Here is a 21274-nt window from a genome sequence, read left to right as displayed (position 1 = left end):
ACGCAAATAGTTGTGTTCCTGACATAAAAAATTTAAAAAAGTAAATAAGTAGCTAGAAATTTAAAAAATAAATAAATAAATAAAAAGCTAGCAAAAAAAATTAGCTAATTAGTGGAGCTTAAGGGAAGAAGAAAAACATATAAATCCCATTTTAATGGCTGTGAGCTATCCTTAAAGAACAATACTCAAATGAAGAAGGTCCTTAGGGAGATTCCTAAACGCTTCATCTTGTGCTCCATGGGGGTGGAAGAATGGGGGAGGGAGGGAGGAAGGTAGGGTGTGCACTTTCATTCATTCACATGCATATAATATTAAGGAGGCAATGCAAGGTGATATGGGCCACAGATTGCCATGCCCCCCACCCCACCCCAACAAATTCAACATCACACCACTGTGTTACATGTTAAAGGACAGCTATGTTTATAGGTCAAGTTGTACCTCTGTAGTGTAAACTGCAAACCACAGTATACTAAAGCACCCAGAGAGGGGGTTGGGGGTTATGACCAAAATCAATATTGCCTGTGCTTTTTTTTTATAATGTTATTGTCAGTGGTACAATGGTGGCCAAAAAGCTTCAGATCATTTTCCTTAGGATCTATACCAGAGTCTCTGGCTATGCATTTAAACATTACAAATGCTCTGTATGTCTGTACATCCTTCATTATGCAGTGTACGCAGAGACGACCTAACCTTCTTAACCCACACACAAAGACACATTCTGTGTGGAAAATCTAACCTGCAGTCTATATCCCATATAACCCAGTTTGATCAAGTAAAAAATAGAGAGCACAGTTGTTTGCATAGGTATTAGTGTTACTTGAATAGTCCTTACTAATTCTGCACATATATTTCTTGCACTAAATGGCAAAGTCATTATGAAACCTGAAACTGGCTGTACTAGTTTAACATTTGAATAATGCCATTAATCATTTCAAGAATGTTCTAAAAAACAAATCACAAAGAAGCCTATAGCACAGACTTGCATACGTTGACTTAGGGCTGTTATTACCTCAGTGTGTTTCCCCCCTCCCCCAGCCCCACATGGTGTGTGTGTGTGTGTGTGTGTGTGTGTGTGTGTGTGTGTGTGTGTGTGTGTGTGTGTGTGTGTGTGTGTGTGTGTGTGTGTGTGTGTGTGTGTGTGTGTGTGTGTGTGTGTGTGTGTGTAGCACTGGTGACTAGTGCAGGAGACGTGTTAGTCCCTGCTCTTGCAAACAACTGTTTCCTGCTGTTTTGTGACTTTTTTCATTTCAAAGAGATTTCGTCGCCGGGTTTATCATACATGCCATAAAAGGATTAAGATTGGAGCTGTATAAAATATTCCACCAATGGTGTCAGTGTATAGGATCTGTAGCATAATGCACCTCTGAAATCCTAACAGGATATGCTGTGTGGTTAAATTCACCTAATCACACAACACTCGAGCAACACGTGGAACCTTCTGCTGTTGTTGTTGTTGCACACAGCATTCTGAAATATACAAGTACATTTATATATACATATACTGTTAAGATAATGTTAATCCTGCATATAAATACTTGAAGACAACGTGAAAATCTGACAACAGCAGCTTCCTCATATTCTTTACACAGACCTTTTTTTTTTTTTTAAATATACATATACATACACACACACACACACATATATATATATATATATATATATATATATATATATATATATATATATATATATATATATATATATATATATATATATATTTACAACTGCCACATGAGTACAATAACACATCACAAAACGTCGATCGCGTTAACATGGTACGGCATCTCTTCTAAACACGTTTTGGATGAAGAATACTTTGTCGAACACGTGACGTTAGGTGCCCTCTATGTGAGCGCGCCGCCGATACTGTGACGTCCATTGGAGCGACTCGGGAGCGCGCCTTCGAATGCAACAGCTGCATAGTGAGCGAGATTTGCAAACATTGAAAGCGACCTTCTTTTTTTTTTTTTTTTTTTTTTTTTTTTTTTTTGTTGGGGCCAGCGAACAATTGGCTAACGCAGCTACTGACAATACAAGTTATTACCCGGATAAATTATCTGTCTACAAGTCCGACAGAAGTGTCGTTATATATATATATATACACATATGTATATACATATACATATATATTAGAATAACTTTAATATAATAGCTTGAGAATACCTGACGAGTGGACATATTGGTAGGTATTGGTGAGTTCCCTATTTGTTGTCTTTTTTTTTTTTTTTTTTTCTCCTTCGGTTGCTATTAAGTTGGACTTCTGGCTAACGTTAACGTTAAAAAAAAAAATAAAAAAATAAACATCATAGTCACGTTAGAGTGTTTCAACTAACTCGCTTTAGCAAGTTCGGTCATGTCGTCGATAATGTTGGAGAAGGTAGGAAGTGGTAAGCGATAGGAAACTTATCTTATTTAGAAAGTTAAGGCAGGAACCAACCACACACACACACACACATAGTAGACAGTTGATGCTGCTCTAAAGCCACAAGGAAAAGGTGAATTGAAACGAACCTGTGACTGATATTCTCTTGCTAGTTTTCTTCTGCTAGTTTCCACCTGAACCATTTGCTTTCTTGCTCAGCAAATGTCGACTAATTTAAACAATCCGAATACTACTCTACTGAGCTCTAACCCTAATCTAAGGATTCCATAAAGGATGAGTTTTATGCGACACAAATCATCTAACCAGGCAAAGTAAGGCTGTTTATTCTTGAAAAGTTAGCCAGAACAAGCAGATTATAAACTAAATAAGTGGATTTATAATGTAGTGTAATAGCTCATCATTCGATCTGACGTCATTGTGATCGATTTATATCTTTGTTGTTGTTGTTTGATTTTGTTTTTAAATAGCAGGGAAGTGGTTCGTTCTTCGGCTAGATTGGATTCGCGGGAGTATATTAGATATTAAAAATATGTCCTGGGATTGATCATAAACATGTGGCTCGTGAAAGCCAGCCCTTTTATCCGTATGGACGAACATGTTATTCTGCATTTAAAGCAGTTTGGAGAGTAGTCGCTGATCAGGTTTAAGATGGTCACGTGTCAGGAAATTATGGCCCCAAATGCTTCCACGGTTTGAGTCGCGAGCCTTTAACATGATGTGAGTTTGGGTGGCTGTTACAAGACGTGATCTGCTTTCCTTTCCTTCTCTCTCTCTCACACACACACATTTCTATTCTTTTATTTCGCGTGTTTTTCTCTTCACCAGCTGCCAAAACGTCCATTCGGTCAGTCGCTACATATTTATAGCTGATTTTATATTTAGCTGTGTGTGTGTGTGTGTGTGTGTGTGTGTGAGTGCATCTTGAGGATGAAGACATCAGTCGAAGGTTTTGTAATAGTTGATATTTGTTGAGTGTTGATTTTGCGTCAGTTTTACGACACCGTACGGTTTAATGTCGGAAAAAGTAATGACCAGTGCGAAAAGTTAGCTTAAACAAAACAAACAAACAAACAAAAAAAAAAAACACACAAAACTTTCGGTTGTTTCGTTCAAACTATGAATGCGTATTTCATCTTTTGGAATTTTTGTCGTCCCCCCCAGTACTGGGTACACTGATAGTTTTACATGTGTAGTTTATCATTTCTATGCACACAATCGTCCCTCATTCACACAAAGCCACGATAGAGAAACAGTGCTACTATTTAGCCCAGCTATAACGAGTACAACTGATAAACCTGACTCTTTGTTCTTTTCACCATTTCTCAAAGCCTGTGTATAAGTATTAATAAGAAACACAGGTGCTTTTGTTACTCCCACGATGGATTTTTGTTAACCCCTTTCTTTTTTTTTCTGTCTGTCTTTCTTTCTTTCTTTTTTGTTGTTGCTGTGGCCACATGGTAAAGCCCTGACAAAAGAATGAGCAAGACAAGCAACAGCTGGTCCTTTACTAATTTATTTATTTATTACTATGTTAAACTAGTGTGCATCTGAAGTGTGTGTGTGTGTGTGTTAGCAGTGATTCTAACAATTATTCCACCACAGCCTTATAAAACACATGGACTTTTGACAGACACCTTTCTGTAGTTGAAGTTCAACAAGTGATTCATGCACTTTGTCGCCTTTTCTCTTCTGGTGGTTTCAGTTTGCTATAGCAGGATGAAATGAATGAATGAATGAAGGGAGGAAGGAAGGAAGGAAGAGTACTAGTATAGAGTTGATATTTAATATGTACTATCCAGGCTATAGCTAGGAATGCTATGACAAATGTATTTGTGAAGCACGTTTATTTTAGCAAGAGCACCACAACAATGGGCTTGTAGTGAAGGAGAGAGAGAGAGAGAGAGAGAGAACCTTGAATAAATTCAACAGATAACTCAACACTGAAGCTTTCTTCTTTGGATTTTTTGTAACGGCCATTTACAAGAGCCGAAGTTAAAAAGAGAATTGTTCTGTACTTTCTTTGAGAAAACGAACTCTTAAAGGAAAAGTCCGCTCGAAATGTGAAATACAGTTGAGGCGATACATTTACATACGCCTCACAGAATCTGCAAAATGTTCATAGAGATCATAAAAATTGCGTTTTGTTTATTTAGTCCTGCCCTGAATGAGCTATTTCACATAGCGGACATTTACATATAGTCCACAAGATACAATGATTAACTGAATGTATACAACAGTTTACACACCCTTGATTATTAATACTGTGTGTCGTTACCTGGATGATCAACGACTGTGTTTATGTTTTTGTGAGAGTTCTTCATGAGTCCCTTGTCTGTCCTGAGCAGTTAAACTGTTCTTCAGGAAAATCCTCCAGGTCCTACACATTCTTTGCTTTTCCAGCATCATCTGCATGTTCCAACCAAAAAGAGGGATCATAAAAATTGCATATTGCTTTTGTATTTTCCAGAAGCGACTATATGATGTCGAGATCCGTCTTTTCACACTGAGGACGACCGAGGGACTCGTACACGACTATTACATAAGGTGCAAACGTTCACTGATGCTCAAGAAGGTAACATGATACATTAAGAGCCAGGGGGGTGTAAACTTTTGAACATGGCGATCGGTGTAAATTATTATTTTGTTTTCTGGGAAGCATGCAAATATCTTATGTAGCTTCTGAAGGGCAGTACTAAATGTAATGTATAAAAAATGGACTGTTTTGTAATAGTCGTGTACGAGTCCCTCGGTCGTCCTCAGTGTAAAAAGATGGATCTCAACATCATATAGCCGCTGCTGGAAAATACAAAAAATCAAAATGCAATTTTTATGATCCCTCTTTTTTTTTCCTGCAAGGTTTATGTAAACTTGTGACCTGCTACTGTATTTATGATGGGTGTAGCGATTCTGTTGCTAAGTTGTTATTTCCGTATGGTTGTCTGCTGTATTGATATCACAGAAGGACATTGTAACCGGCACAGCGCGAATTAGCTTTTTTTTTTTTTAGTCCGTCACCATTTTCTAGCTACGCCACAGTAATGAGAAATCCAGTGCGCAAGCTGCGGAGGTGCCCGCGGTCGTGTTGGAAACGAAATCCCGGAATTAGTTAGAGATCTACGAGATGACCAGTACGATGGCATTGACGCCGTTATTACCATGCAAGTCTGAAGCTTTTGGAAAAAAAGCTTATCCGTTCTGCGTGTACAGATGAGAGAGCAGGATAGACTAAAGGATTCAAGCGCTGTTGCATCGCTGTGTTTCTGTGGAGATGAAGCGATGGCTTAATCCTTCTGCTCCACTGTTTGAGAGTAGTCGAGTGGCATTGTGGGTACTGTAATTAAATCATTAGAGTGATCATGGACCAATTGAAAACATGAAAGAAAAGTCGACACGCAAAAATGACAGATTTTCAGACACAAATATTGTTTGGGATAGAGAATTGTATATTGTATCTCTGCAATGCAGAGATTGACAGCCTGGAGTAAGTATAGAAACCGTTTCAGTGTGATGAACTATTACAGAACTAGATATTTACGTAGTAAATACAGACAAGCCAAGTGAAAATTCTCGGCGCTGAATATAAAATATCAGCGCTCTTGCAAGGACCACCGTTTGTGGAGCAGAACCAACCGTTGTATAAGGGTAGATGTTCAGGGTGAACTGTTGTTTAAGGTAGATTTGTGATGCAGTATGTGTCACTGTCATCCTTTTCAGAGAGAAAACAGTCTTGTCTTGTTCTGATTTTAGGTCACGTTATTTGCAGCTGTGATAGTAGATGCCTGAAATGCCGTGCACGTGTCACGTTGATTTTGTTGTAGGTGAACAAGGAACACAATTCGAATTAGGTGAAACATCTGCAAGTTTGTATTGGTTCCAAGTTGGTTGGTATGAGATTATGCAGGCTGCTCCATGTGGACGAGCTTGTAATGAGTAAAGTTGCACTGGGATTCCTGATTCAAACCAATATTAGTAACCATACCATGCAAAAAAACAACAACCTTTTCATATGGAATATTTAAAACATTTTGTGAAGTGATTTGATTTTTTGATATGGAGTACATATTGTTTGTGAATATTTTTGTCGATAATTCTAGGTTAAACTTGAGGTGTCATGTTGTTCAGGAAAGGCCACGCCTGACTTTCTCTTTACTCTTGCTATCATTTCAGGTTCTGCCTGCCAGGACATAATTCCTTTGTGTGAATCACAAGATATCTGAAGAGATTTCGTGTGTAAACGCCTTCTGGTGACAAGCCCTAACCTTTTTGTGTGGTTCGTCATGAAACTCTCTGAGGATCCCTTTTTTTTTTTTTGAGCTTTGAGTGAAATCTGACTATTTCTGTTCTTTGGAAAAGGAGTTCCTGTTTGTGTCTTCCAAGAATTGTATTACATGAGAGTGCCTCACAGAACCTGTAGTCCCAATACGTATTTCCTTAAGGTGTTGAGTAAGGGTTGTCATTGCCATGCCCACACACCCACATGTGGAGAGTCCTGATGGGCTAGGCCATGACGTCCTCAACCACAGCAGTGCCACTATGCCTAGCTCTGGCTCCAGCTCCAGTATAACAGCCCACGTGAGCCTGGCAGAGAAGGTTGAAACGCAGTTGGTAGTGCCAGTGCTAGGCGGCTCACCCCTGGCCTGCGTGTTCTGCGAGGAGACGTTTGAGCACGAGGATGAGCTCGGGCCGCACCTCCTCTCTCGGCACCCTACCACCTTCCACGCTCCCGCCGTGCTGCGTGTTGAGACCGAGTTCTCAACGCCCGGCGAGAGGATTTGCCCCGAAACATGCCAAAACGAGCCGAACGAGGAGCTGAGCTGTGACGTGTGTGGCCAAGCCACTGAAAATATTGCTGTACTCGAGGCGCACATGCGGAAGCATAAGGACTCCTTCATTTACTCCTGCAGCCTGTGTGGCAGGCGCTTCAAGGAGCCATGGTTCCTCAAGAATCACATGAGGACCCACGGCAAATCCAAATCCAGCAAGGGCCAGGATGCCGAGGTGCCCGTTACTGTGAACGGCGTCGTCCAAGATCGACCAGCATCGCCTGTGATGACAACTTACAAAATGTGCATGGTCTGTGGGTTTTTCTTCCTCAACAAGGAGGTGCTAGCAGAGCACAGCAAAGTGCACAATCGGGAGCCAGAACCTGAGGAGAACGTGTGTAGTAAAAGCCAGCTGAATCCGGAGGCGCCTGTCTCTCAAGAATGCTTTCTTCAGTGCATAAATTTAAAGAGAACATCTGAGAACGCTGAGCAAAAATGCCAACCCGGGCGGTGGATCCCGCAGCTGGACCCGTTCAACACCTACCAGGCCTGGCAGTTGGCTACCAAAGGCAAGATTGCCGCAGGGCCGAACCTTAGCAAAGAGCTCAATGCCGACTCCAATTCTGACAACGAGGAGTCTGGTTCGGACAAAGAGGAGCTCGGCTCTATCTGGGACTCTAGCGGTGGCGATAAACTGGTGAGACGGGGCCTGAGGGGTGAGCTGAAGGCCAAACTCGGCGTTGGTGATTTGGCAGAGCAGAAGAGTCTGAGTCTGCGCAAAGACAAGCCCACAGACTGCGAGGAGTGTGGCAAAACGTTCAGAACCTACCATCAGCTGGTCCTGCACTCCCGAGTTCACAAAAGAGAGAGAGGAGGAGCCGAGAGCCCCACCACACCCGTAGATGGGAGGACTCCGAGCGTCAGCTCTGCCGGGAGTCCATCACTCGATCGAGCGGAAGATGGTTCTGAGGACGGCTATGAAGAAGGTGTGCCTGTGGAAGCTTTCCAGTCAGGTAATTTCTCTGAAATGATCTTTCCAGCCAGACATTATAGATGTTTTTCCAGACACATTTATACATTAATGGCTGCAAAATCTTATCTGGTTAAATGTATTTAATACCAAAAAAAAAAAAAAATACAATTGGTAACAGCACGAGAATTGGCATCACTGTTCTGCAGCTCGCACCATCCCGATTTTCCACATGACCTTTTAGTTTATGAATGCAGCCCAGTCGCATTAGCTTGGGTGTGGCTTTGTTTCCTTTTTTTTTTGTGTGTGTGTGATTCAGTGTATGCGAGTCAAACATGGATGAAGAATTGATATAATAAGTAGGCCCAGTATAACTTGTTCTGATTAAAATAACGTTCTGTAAGGAGTGACTTCTGATTAAAAGGACTTATGTGAGGATACTATAGATGACTAGTTGTTGTTGTTATAATCCTTGGCTTCTGGATACTTGAAATAGTTGCCTTGTTCTCTCAGCTGTATTGAGGAATTATACAGTAAATACACATGTAGTAAACGAAGGCCTACACACATTACAGTGGCGATTCATTTTGACCTGTACGGACATATTATAAATACGTTTATAGTAATAGTACTGATAAAGTTCATGATTCAGGCGTTTAAAAAGTGTGCCGAGGCTTGCACATTAACTTTTTGTTTGAAATAACAGATCTTGCATACCTACCCAGCCAAGACATGACTGGGGAAACGATCAGTCCTCAACAGCGCCCTCTTCTGGCTATTTAAAAATTGTTCACTCAGCAAAAAATACAGTTTTTCTTTCTGTACTGCCATTCAGTTCCATTTTTACAACTATGCCTCTGTTGGAAGAAACATTTCTGAAATGTATGTTCTTTTTTGTTGTTGTTTGCAGATAAAATTGAAGAAGGCTCACACAAAATCAAACTGAAAATTCTTGCTCCGAGGAAGTGTTGTTACTGTGGCAAGACCTTCCGCTCCAACTATTACCTCAATATTCATCTCAGGACGCATACAGGTATTGCATCTAAAATAGGACTTTTATTTCTTTATTTTTTTTAACGTTCCGATAACCTCATGGTTGGAAACGACTTCAGTGGTAAGCACACTGCTTAACATTTTGAATGGGATGTCATTAGAGTATGTCTCAATCATCTCCCTAGTTCAGTAGTTAGGGCACCGATCAGAGTCGGCTGTCTCAGTTGCAAAATGCTTCCAGTGCACTGGAATGTTCGCTCCCTAATAAATAAATAAAAAAATCCCACAATGCACCGCAAAAACCCGTGAGCATCGATGCTCGCTGTGTTCCTTTACTGGAAATGATGTCATGTTTTCTGAAGCCTCTCAGCCTCTCAGATGGGGGACAAACTCAGCCAACTTCCGGCTGCAAATGTAAGTAGCTTGTTATCATTGCTGTAGCTCTCAAATGATTACTTACGGTAGAGATTTTTAACTTGACGTTCTGTGTACAGTTTGTTTGAGTCTAACGACTTTTAAGTGTTTAATGAGTTAAAAATTTTTTTTTTTTTAAATCCACTAGCTTGCCTACTTGACACATTATGACAGAAATACGTGTGATTAAGCGAGCAAATTTATACGACGTATAAAACTTTTAAAGTTTTACTACGCAAGTATGTAGTCATGTCTCTGGAAATGTAGGTATCAGTGAGCCAAGGTCCTTACCAGTGCCCCAACTTGTGTACACAATATACCGACATAGCCATCGTGTGAATTAGAACTGCAACAAACAGTGATATGACTTCTAAACTAGTCGCTTTAGTTAAGCTGCATTTGTAAATATTAAATATCGGTCTACCATAGCGCTTTATAAAACCCACACTTAACGGCGTTCTGACTGAGCTGCATAGTGAAACCGAGCCTATTGAGTCTATGGTGTTTTTCACACTGGGCACGTTTGCCGCGGTCCGAATCCCACTGTGATGGTTCCTCGCAGCGTCGGTCTGTTTCAGACTCGCTTGGTTCTGTCGAACCCTGGGGCATTTGCATTCATCTTGCATCATCACAAACACGCATGGAGAGCACGATGCGTCTCAGCATATTTTCTGTTTTTGGTGCTGGTGTGATATGTGCGTCTGCGCCCTACAAAATCCCTCGCCGCTCATGATGTGGAAAGTAATGATGTCGTCACCGGCTAAAACACACGCGCAGGTTACTTTACTTCCCCTGTGTCTAGCGTCTATCGCTCTATCCAGCAAGGGGATAATGGTGCATACTTAAGCTATCTCTGACCTGCTTCTGTATCGTCAGATTGTTACCGCATTACCCCATCGGAACGTTCTGCTCTGCAAACATGTTCACCGACTGTAGTTTCTATTTAGCAATAACCAAACACTAATTTAAAAGTGTTTCAATGATGATTTTTTTAAATTCTTTCGACGTTGCTCAACTACTACAGCTCCAAGGCGTGATATCGTACGTTGTAAGTGCTTATTTCTCGCCTCTCTTTATCCAGGTGAAAAACCGTACAAATGTGAATACTGTGACTACGCTGCAGCTCAGAAGACCTCTCTGAGATATCACCTGGACCGACGTCACAAAGACAAGCCTTATACCGAGATCCCCAACATTCCGGTGACGGCACCTGCTGCTAACAGTGCCAAGGGGCAAGAGTCTCCTAACATAGACGACAAGCCAGCCTCAAAGCCACCTAAACAGTGGCCTGCCGCCAGCGTTGTGTGTGCGAGCGTCAAACGTGAAGCAGTACCCAGCCAGGCAGGCGTTGCCATCACCAGCCCCGTCAGCCGCGTCAAAGAGGGATGTGGCAACATGGCCGCCACGACTCCTTACACTCCTCCTAACGAGCCTCATGTGAACGGCGCTTTCCCAATCAACCTGAAGGCAGAGGGGAAAGAAGCCTCTGAGGCACCGTTAAACCTCTCCCTCAAAGCGTCTCTGTCTTTATCTGCTACCTCCGTACCTAGGAATATGTTACAGACCAACACCTGCACTTCCTGTCCTTATGAAACCCTCTATCCCGAAGTCCTGCTTATGCACAGGAAGCTTCTACATAAGGAGAAGTCTGATGCGAAAAAGACTTCCTACAGACCCCCACTAAAGCCCAAGCGCTACACTGGGTGTCCCCCAGCGCTCGAAGGGAAAGACGTGGCCCCTTTGCCCCACATCAACCGAAAACATCCTCGCCGGACCAAATCCCCAACACCCCAACCGGGAAAATCTTCCAGACCTAATCAGGACATGTCCAGGTATCGACTCTGATGAATTTCATTTCCATACGATTGCTTGAAGGCTTGCATGATTATTCATATTTTTTTACATTGTTTTCATAATAAATGCTTTGTGATGTGCGTAAAAGTCGGATATTAGAGCATCGTAAGAGAAACCGAACAGCAGTCAGATATCCGACTGAAAGAAGCTGCTGTTGTTTGGTAAAATACTGATTAACCAGTGAGGAGGAATTTGAACCTAAAAGCAGAGGCATGCCTGTAGCTTGAGTACTACATAGGCTGTGTAACACTACTGCGTTATTCCCTACGTAGAAAGCGTAATTGGAGCTTAAATACATAAAAAGACAACCAGTGTAACGAATTGAAGATGGTAAACGTTTAGTTGTAGGCCTAATAAAAGTAATACTTAATAATATTCATTTAGTACGGAGTAGAATCTATGAAATATCCAGCAGAGATCTGAAATGCAATACATAAAACGTGTGAACTACTATATAGTAGCTGACATACCTATATAGTAGGTGAGTACGTGGTTCGGGACGCAGCCGTGCTGTCTTGTTTGCCGTAAAACGGTTGGGCGCTGCCGTGTGTGTACGCGACCCGTCATGGCGAAAATGCGGTGAAAACCCCCACGCGATGTTAATAGCGTGCTTAAGGTGTGCACACGTCTGTAATACACGTCCATAATGCGATTAAAACTGGAATACTCCACACGTCTACGTTCCATTTGTGTTTACTTCGAGTATGACTTCAATCAGATTCAGATCATCAATAATCGCTGGTTACATGGTAGTGTCTTAATCAGAGTATCGACTTAATCAGGATAATATCGCTTTGTGGGACTGCGAAAAAGGCTAAAAAAATATTTTAAAAAAAAGCGCTATATAAATGAAGACCAAAAATGAAATGAACTAAAATAAGTAAATGTGCATTAACTGGCTTTAGACCTGAGTCCTACTTGAATATTCAACATATCTTGTGGTTGTTTCTGGCTTCACTTGTGCATGTCCTGACTCTGCGTGGCACAATGCCAACGTGAATAGTGGGGGCAGTATAGCATCATGTGACCCTGCCTCTGCAACTCACTAAACAATCTAGCATTGTGTGTCAAATTTCATACATGTGGTCATGTGAAATAAGTAAGTACACCCCATGGAAATTGTTGCCTTTTTTTGACATATTTTGCAACGTCTTTGAAACGGTGCCTGTTAATGAAGTTGATGTACTTGAACAAATCCACAAGGAAAATGAGCTTTATTCAATAGAAATATCAACAGATGTGTGATTTTTCTGTGGAAAAAGTAAGTACACCCTTGGCCTCAGAAGCTAGTATTGCCCCCTTTTAGCAAAAATAACTTCTTGTAGGCGTTTTGCGTAATTGTCCACCAGGCTCGCTGGAATTTTTGTCCACTCTTCCATGCAGTATTCTTTCAGTTGCAAGATGTTTGTGGGTTTTCTTGCATGTGCTGCACGTTTCAAATCCCCCCAGAACACTGACATCCGGACTTTGACTCGGCCGTTCCATAACCCTGCATTTCTTCTTTTTGAGCCGTTCCTTGGTGGATTTTTTAGTGTGCTTAGGATCATTATCCTGTTAAAAGATCCACTTTCGGTTCAACTTCAGACGGCCTCACATTATCTTCAAGCACTCTTTGATATGATGCAGAATTCATAGTTGACTCAATGAATGCAAGCTCTCCAGTCCCTGAGGCAGTAAAGCAACCCCAAACCATAACACTTCCACCACCGTGCTTCACAGTTGGTTTGAGGTGCTTCTCCTGAAAAGCTGTCTTTGGTCTGTGCCAAACAACTCTCTTTGATTCGTCTGTCCAGAGCACTTTATTCCAAACGGCCTGGTCTTTGCCTATATGCTGATTTGGTAAACTGTAGTCTTGCAGTGGCTTTTTCCTGGCATGCCTCCCATGCAGGTCAAATCTGTGCAATCTCTTTCTGATTGTAGAAGCGTGCACTCTGACACTAACAGTTGCAAAGCTAGCAGATCCTGTGATGAAATTTTGGGGTTCTTGGAGACTTCTTTTTGCATCAGTTGGTCTGCTCTTGGGCTGAATTCGCCGAGTCGGCCGGTCCTGGACCAATTGGCAGCCGTTTGTAATCTGAGCCATTTGTAGAGGATTTTCCTTACAGTGGACAGATGTATTTCAAATAATTTGGAGATCTTTTCAAATCCCTTGCCAGACTCATGGGCATCCAAAACCATTTTTTTCTGAAGGCCTTATAGAACTCTTTAGATCTCGGCATGATGACACCACACACCTCAATAGCAAAGGGAACACCAGACACTAGATATATAAATAAGACCGGTTCCACCTGCACTATCTATGCAGGTTCTAATCACTGGCACCCGATCTTGAACACGTGATTCTAGTTTTATAGATTTGAAGGTGTGATAAATGTAGGGGTGTACTTACTTTTTCCATGTGACTGATAAACGTTTTAAAGTTTGACTTGAAACTCGGACAGGGATATTTTGGTTCTCGTGTGTCATCTAGTCGATTTTTAATCACCAAGGTGTACATAAACTACGCAGACGAGTAGGTGAACAAGTCCTTGTATGTTGCTGGTAAAGACGTCAAGTATAAACCAGGCACTAGACTTTATTTCATGAGGGGTTTCAATTAAAACAGGTGTACATGTCAAAACTGTTCTTTATTGTTATCACACATATTCTGTTGTGTTTTTTTTCTTATAAAATATGCCCATGTAAAACTTCAACTCAACCTCACTGAACTGTGACTCTTATTATGACAGGACTCTTCCAGGGATCGGTACAAAGAAACCAGAGATTTCAAAGGTGTCCCCTGCAAAAGAGACCTGGAGAGAGCAGCAGAAAGCAACCCAGAGGTTCAGGGCTGCCGAATCCGTTATAAGCGTCCAAACTAGGTTTCCAGAGTCAGTGGTTGAAACCAACAAGAAATTTCACTCATCTGCTGTCTCGCAGAAGCCCGCTCCAGTTAAAAATGGCGTTGTCTGGCCCTCAGAAGCAAACAGGCTATGTCTGTCTGATCGATTCAGGAAGCTGGCACAAGCAGATTTGGGTGAACCCTCCAGCAAGAGGTCGAGACCTTCCGAGCCTCTGCAGGGCGCAGGCAGAATGGCGGAGCTACCCTCGAGCAGGAACGCAAAAAACTTCCTGCCCTTCTCTTCTGTTCGTGTGGCACCCTCAGGATCGGGGAGTAGCATCGACGCTGACTGGAATGTAATCAACCTGCTGCGCACATACACACCCAATGAGCTGGCATCGTTGTACCAACCCACTATCCCAGGCTCCAGCCATGCAGTGACCGGAAATTCACCCGCTGCTGGTAAGCAAACAGGTCAAGCAACCATGTGCAGTGATTCAGACTAGTACTCACTTGTGAAGAGTTGAAGAACCTGTATTGTTAAATAAGCCTAGGCTAGTCTTTTCAGATTTCTGGCTTGACATAACATCGACGTACGAGACGATATGGTTCTATGTTACATATATCTGTTAACCAGAGACGAGCGTGTTTTTTTTTGCTTATGTCACTGATTTTCAGCATATTATAAATGAAGTGTGAGGTAAATATTGGAGTACAAATATGATTGCAAATGATCGTGGCACAGTGTAGGCCTTAATCATGGGGAAAACCTTGCATATTTGTTCCTTCCTATTTCATGATTCTCTCTTATGGCCATGTGATGCAACTGGTTTCCTATAAGGAACAATACGTTATGTTGATTCTTAGCATCTTTTAAACAGAGTACCGCCTTGAGGGCAGCACAAAGGCGTTGTATTGATATGGGGTCATTTTAGACTTAAAGCCTACACTATTAATTACTATCAGTTTCTTTGTTAGAAATTAACAGAAGGCAAATTTCAAAGTTTTTTTTTTTGTATTTTTTTTTATGCATTGGGCACCAAGACCTTTCTGCTGAGTAACTCGTTGGTGGTATTAAATTGGTGTGTCATTAATGAGTATCCTTTATGTTCCTGTCTTTTTAGGAAGCAGGGCTCTGCCCTTCTCACATTATCCGGGTAACATCATTCAGCGCAGAAGCCACCCCAACCATCCTGACACCACCTCTTAGAACATGGTAAATGTTTCACATTCGGGGTGTAGCTGAATGCCAATACGTTATTCGGAGCGAACAGATGATGTGTTCTAAACAAAGTCGAATAGGAGGCGCTCTTCTTCTTCTAATAGAACTAGCTAAATTAATTAGAAAATATCTCGCACAGGCATAAACAAAAATGAAAGTCACGCATCTCTCAAGTGATGTACAGTTGCAAACAAAATGACTCAACCCCTATTGCAAGTTAGGTTTGTCAAAATGTAGAGACTTTCAGCTGTTTGCGATGAACAAATCAAACAAAAGCGATTGTAATAGTTCAACACAACGAATGCTTCAAGTGGTTTCCCCAAATTCAACTGAAAATGCGACTTATAATGATTTCTCCAGTTTTAAAATTATTCACCCCTTCATGGTGAGCATCTTTAGTACTCAGTAGAGCTCCTTTTACTGTTATGACCCGCTGCAAACGAGATGCAGATCTCCTGGCAGCGTTCCTGAGGAATCTTTACCCGTTCCTCATGAGCAGTGGCCTCCAGTGCAGTAATATTGTTGTGTTTGCGTGCTGCGACCGCCTTCTTCAAATCCCACCAGAGATTTTTTATGGGGTTGAAGTCAGGTGACTGTGACGGCCCTGTAGAGTCTTCCAGGACGACTTCTGCAACCGGTGGAATTTGAGGTACGTTTGGGATCATTGTCCTGTTGGAAGGTCCAGTGACGCTCAAGCGTCAGCTTCCTCACAGACGGCGTGACGTTTTCTCCTAGGATTTCCTGATACTTCAATGGATCCATCTCGCCTTCCACACGCTGCAGGTTTCCCGTGCCGGAGGATGTGAAGCAGCCGCAGAGCATCACCGATCCTCCACCATGCTCGACTGTGGACAGAGTGTTCTTTCTTCATTCTTCTTCCTCCAGACATTCCGCTGATCCATCGTGCCGAAAAGTTCCAGTTTTGTTTCATCGCTCCACAGAACAGAATCACAAAACTTCCGTGGCTTATTTATATGATTTTGAGTGACGTTTCTTGTGCTTTTGGGTCGGTAGCGGTGAACGCCTTGGACTTCTGGCATGGAAACCTTCTGTGTTTAGTACACGCCTTACTGAGCTCACTGAAACCTCAGTGCTGTTACACCAAGTCTCCCTGCAGGTCTTTTACCGTCACTCGAGGGTTTTTCACAACCTGCCTTCTCAGAAATCTGCTTGCAGTCGTTGATAGCTTCCTTTTTCTGTCCCATCCAGGTATTTCATAATTTTCTACCCCTAGCAAGTTCAGGTATTTCCTGCATATTCTACCCCTAGCCAGTTCAGGTATTTCATGTGTTCCAGCTCGAGAACACCCGATGCAACTAATGAAGCCCTGGATTAGATTAGTGCTTCAGACAACACCTGTTTTGTATATTTGTACTGTTGAGAGATTTTATTCAGCGGGTTGAATCATTTTGAAACTGGAGAAATCCTAAGTTGCATTTTCAGTTAAATTTGGGGAAACCCCTTGAATCATTCGTCATGTCGAACTATTTCAACTGCTTTTGTTTGATTTGTTCATCGCACACAGCTGAAAGTCTGTACATTTGGACAAGAAACCTGATTTGCACTGGGGGTTGAATCATTTTTATTGCAACCGTAGATGAGACTAACCGATAGTGCTGGAATTTCTACCTCCCCCTAATTTTGCCCAGGTTTGTTTTAGATGAATGCTAATGCTTTTTCAACGCCCCCTCAATGTTTTTTCTTTTTAGGTGTGAACAATTTGAACAAAACCAACCACGGGAACTATGACTGGAAGAAAAGTTTACTCCTGACACTACTTCTTGAGAAGGACCTGCGACCAAGACGTGATATTAAGGCTGTGTGGGAGTGTTTCATTTGTTATCTCGACCTTGGATACGAGGCAGAGTGAACTCAGAACTGGGCCTTGGACAGTGTTGCATTTTATGTCATAACGTTCCAGTATCAGTATCACCAGTGTACAGATGTGGTATTGCACTTAACGCAAAAATGCAACATATCATGCACTCCTATTTACTGTAAAAGTTTTGACATGTTTCAAAATCAAATGCTTCGGGGCAGAGCTTTGATGTGCCCGCAATATTCCATCTAATAAGTGCCTCTTCTTATTGATCGAAATGCTGTTACACAAAGGTAGGATAGACCAAATAAACTTGACCCACGTTCGGTTCAGATAGATAAAGTATATTTTGTAACTGTTAAGACATTTCTATTCAGGCTCTTCTGAGAAAGGGTCGACTTGATGCCATGCAGCTTCTGGCGGTTTTTGATATTGCAATTTAAAACGTTTCAGTTTTCCCCATTTGTGCAAATGAAAGCTGCTCTCTTTTTTTTTTTTTTTTTTTTTTCTTTTTCTTTTCCCTTCTCAAAACTGTTTTGAGAGACACAAAATAATGGTGACGTACCGTGTACTTTCTTTGTATGGGGACTTTGCTTGGAACCTCTCACTGTGACGCGCAGGCACGGCATCCTCAGGTCTGATTGACGACAGAACTGGAACAGGTGGATGATTTGAACTCTCTGCGGAGGGCTTCCATTGATTCGATGTTACATTTTCACACACTTTGTTTGATTTATATCCTTTTTCTTTTTGGTCGAGGATATATATTTATTTTTCTAGTGAATGTCTTGCTCTGTCTGTTTTATGTGTGGATAAGATCGCGGATGCCATTCTGGCATTCTCGGAGCCTGTGATAGTGGCTTATTTACTGACCAACTTGTGTTATGGTCTGCTTTTCAGAAACTACCTTTTCCACCTCCTCTACAGCCCTGCAGATGTTTCATAGCACCAGAATGTTAATTTATTTGCTGATATATTTAGGAGGCTTTTGTGAGCTGCATCAGATAAACTTGAAATGTGTTTTTTTTTTTGTTTTGTTTTGACTTTATTTCTCTCTCTCTCTCTCACTTTGCGCTTTTTGTGTAATCTGGGAGAAATGTCTGCTGTCTGCGTTTAACACGCTGGCCACTAACGTGGCTCAAATCGAGTAATATTTGTATGTGTAGCTTGAGCGATTGTCTAACCTCCTGTTGTCTCTCAGTATTGGATTCTCACAGTGTTTAATATTGTTTTTGCTTAACTAAGATGGATTACATCACTGATATGTGCTATATGTTAGTGTTTTGATTATTCTGGCCTCCATTTGTTATTTTTTTATTTTTCTGCACGTTCACTACTAATAATAATTTGTACGATCAGTTGGAGTGGTTTTTCTCCCTCAGTTCTTGGAACACTGAGCAGATCAGTGTAAATGCAATAAGACTCGCCAGAGTTTCTACAGACTACAGTTCCACAGGAAAACACAAATGTAACACGAGCAAAGCCGCGAAGGTTTCGGCTCTGTTGTTCAGTACGTACGTTCTCGTCTTTCCCCGTTTCCCATGACTTTGTAAACATGCTCTCATGATACTTACGAGTGTATTTCTGACTGTTCAGTTGCAGAATAAAGCAATGGTGTGTGCTAGAAGGCACGTCTGATTCGCTCTTTTGATTTCTGAGTTGCACAAACTACCCTTGATGGTACTGTGTACTGTATAAATGACATCATCATCTAGTGTGCATCATGGTGGTACAGCGATGTTGCTCGGGTTACTGTGGGTTTCCTCCAGGTTCTCTGGTTTCCTTCCGCTTTCCAAAACATTACAGTAGGAGGATTGGAAATGCTAAGTTGCCCCTAGGTGTGGATGTGTGTGCTCGGTGCACTGCGAGATTATTCCCACCTTGCTCCCAGTGTTGCAGGGACAGGCTCCGCATTCAACGCATGGTGGATTACTCTGACCACAGGTAAAGCAGGTACTAACGACAAATTTTTTTAAAGAGTTGTATTAGTATTATATTATTTGCCATTTCTGATTTCAAAGTTCATTAAAGATTGAGTTTTAAGTATGTGCACTGGAGCATATATAAAATACCAGTGTTTTCCACTGCAAGGTATTTATTTGTTTGTTTGTTTGTTTGTGTGTCTTCTACCTACAGGAGCTGAATGTTAATTTTCTATTCGGTTCAAAGCCAAAATAATCTTTTATTTTACAGCCGCATTGATTTTAACTGCATTTGTGTGAATGCATGATTCAGTTATCAAGAGTGTGAAATGCTCCCCCCACACACACACACCTCTTTTGTGTGTGTGTGTGTGTGTTCGTGTTCCTGAGAACCAGTTTGATGTCACAGCGGTGGAATTCTGGGGAAAATAAGTTCTGAGAAATCAGGTTTGGGATTAAAATCCAGCCTTTCTGATTACGACACAGTTCAACATCACAACTTTAAGAAACCGTAAATATATTTCACGAAGTAGGCGTGGAAGTGTTTTTAATTTCTTTAAAGTTTTGTCCAGGCTGTATTAATTAAATGATATGCTACAGTTTAACAAATGCACTGGTAAAAACAGTCCGTGTATCTAAAGATGTCTACCAGATTGCTAGATGTAAGTGATTTTCATCAAAATCATACTCTGATTAATTTAAAAAAAAAAAAAAAAAAACCCTGATATTTAGAAATCTACATACCAAAGAGAAAAAATGATATAAGCTATATAATTTTACTTCATAATCCGATAACGTCTGTAATGTTCCTGTGTCGCAGTTGCAACAGACTCTTTAAATGCAATCTGAATTTATTTATTTATTTATTTTAGCTATACTGTGTATATAGTACGGAGTTTTCCCAGGCCACCCTACACACACTGATCAGCCATTACATTAACACCACTTACAGGGGATGTGAATAGCACTGATTACCTTGTTACAATGCTAAGGTCAAGGGGTGGATATATTGGGTAGAAAGTCAACTGTCAGTTCTTGAAGTTGACGTGTTGGAAGCAGGAAAAGTGGGCAAGCGTAAGGATCCGAGCGACTTTGACGAGGTCCAGATTATGAGGGTTAGACGACTGGGTCAGAGAATCTCAAAAACAGCAGGTCTTGTGGCGTGTTTCCAGTAGTTATTTAGTACCTAGGAAAAAGTGGTCCAAGGAAGGACACTCTGTCTGGCACCAGGATGCATTATGGGAAGAAGGCAAGTCAGTGAAGGCAGTGTGATGTTCTGAGCAATGTTCTGCTGGGAAACCTTGGGTCCTGGCATTCATGTGGATGTTACTTTGACACGTCCCACCTACCTAAACATTGTTGTATACCAAGTACACACCTTCATAGCAACGGTCTTCCCTAATGGCATTGGACTCTTTCAGCAGGATAATGCAACACTGCAAAAATGGTTCAGGAATGGTTTGAGGAACACGACAAAGAGTTCAAAGTGTTGATTTGGCCTCCAACTTCCTCAGATCTCAATCCAATTGAGCATCTGTGGGATGTGTTAGACAAACAAGTCTGGTCTACGGCGGCCCCACCTTGCAACTTGCAGGACGATCTGCTGCTAATGTCTTGGTCCCAGAGCACACCTTCAGAGGTCGTGTGCAGTCCATGCCTTTATGGCTCAGATCAGTGTAAATTTAAACCCATTCTTTAATGTTGTAGCCCCAAATTAGTGGACTGTTCAACGAGAGTTAGACCTGTATGATATTGCACAACCCGAGACATTAAATTACTGCTAATCCAGACGTCTAATTTTTTTTTTTTTTTTAAATATACGTTTTAAAGCTTACATGTGTATGTACAACCTAATATTTAAATGTATGTGTAATTCTGAAGGTGTAACATATCAAAGTGTATCTTCCGATTGCTTTTGAATCTTGCACTACCCCATGTGTAAAGTAGTTGTATGTGCACTGTGTTCCAGTGTCCACTAGGTGTCGTGCTTTGCCTACAAGTGAAAGTGCCATCTTCTTTGACTTGAGGCACTGCATGAAATGCTCAGACACTAGGCTCCTACTGCAAAGCCATATGATTAGAGTAGGATTTCTTTGATAATAAATCACAAGAG

The 21274-nt window shown here is 41.5% G+C and overlaps 1 protein-coding gene across 11 annotated transcripts; it reads left to right on the top strand.

Moving 5' to 3' along the window:
- The first annotated feature begins 1973 nt into the window (after window positions 1-1973).
- On the top strand, window positions 1974-18866 carry znf217 (zinc finger protein 217). 11 transcript variants are annotated; one of them, XM_053686324.1, is made up of 8 exons: window positions 1974-2182; window positions 4851-4955; window positions 6551-8159; window positions 9027-9149; window positions 10605-11355; window positions 14107-14660; window positions 15323-15414; window positions 17130-18866. In XM_053686324.1, the coding sequence occupies exons 3-7, from the start codon at window positions 6845-6847 to the stop codon at window positions 15406-15408; spliced, it is 2829 nt and encodes a 942-aa protein (XP_053542299.1). In that variant the 5' UTR covers window positions 1974-2182; window positions 4851-4955; window positions 6551-6844; the 3' UTR covers window positions 15409-15414; window positions 17130-18866. The 11 variants fall into 11 exon arrangements, with proteins under 11 accessions (XP_053542299.1, XP_053542300.1, XP_017343492.1 ...); XM_053686325.1 differs by having other exon boundaries at window positions 1974-2192; XM_053686326.1 differs by lacking the exon at window positions 1974-2182 and adding an exon at window positions 2276-2495.
- The last annotated feature ends 2408 nt before the right edge of the window (window positions 18867-21274 follow it).

This window comes from Ictalurus punctatus, chromosome 15, assembly GCF_001660625.3.
Source record: "Ictalurus punctatus breed USDA103 chromosome 15, Coco_2.0, whole genome shotgun sequence".
Classification (NCBI taxonomy): Eukaryota; Metazoa; Chordata; class Actinopteri; order Siluriformes; family Ictaluridae; genus Ictalurus; species Ictalurus punctatus.
The sequence above is the reverse complement of the archived record's forward strand: the minus strand, read 5'-3'. Positions and strand labels throughout refer to the sequence as shown.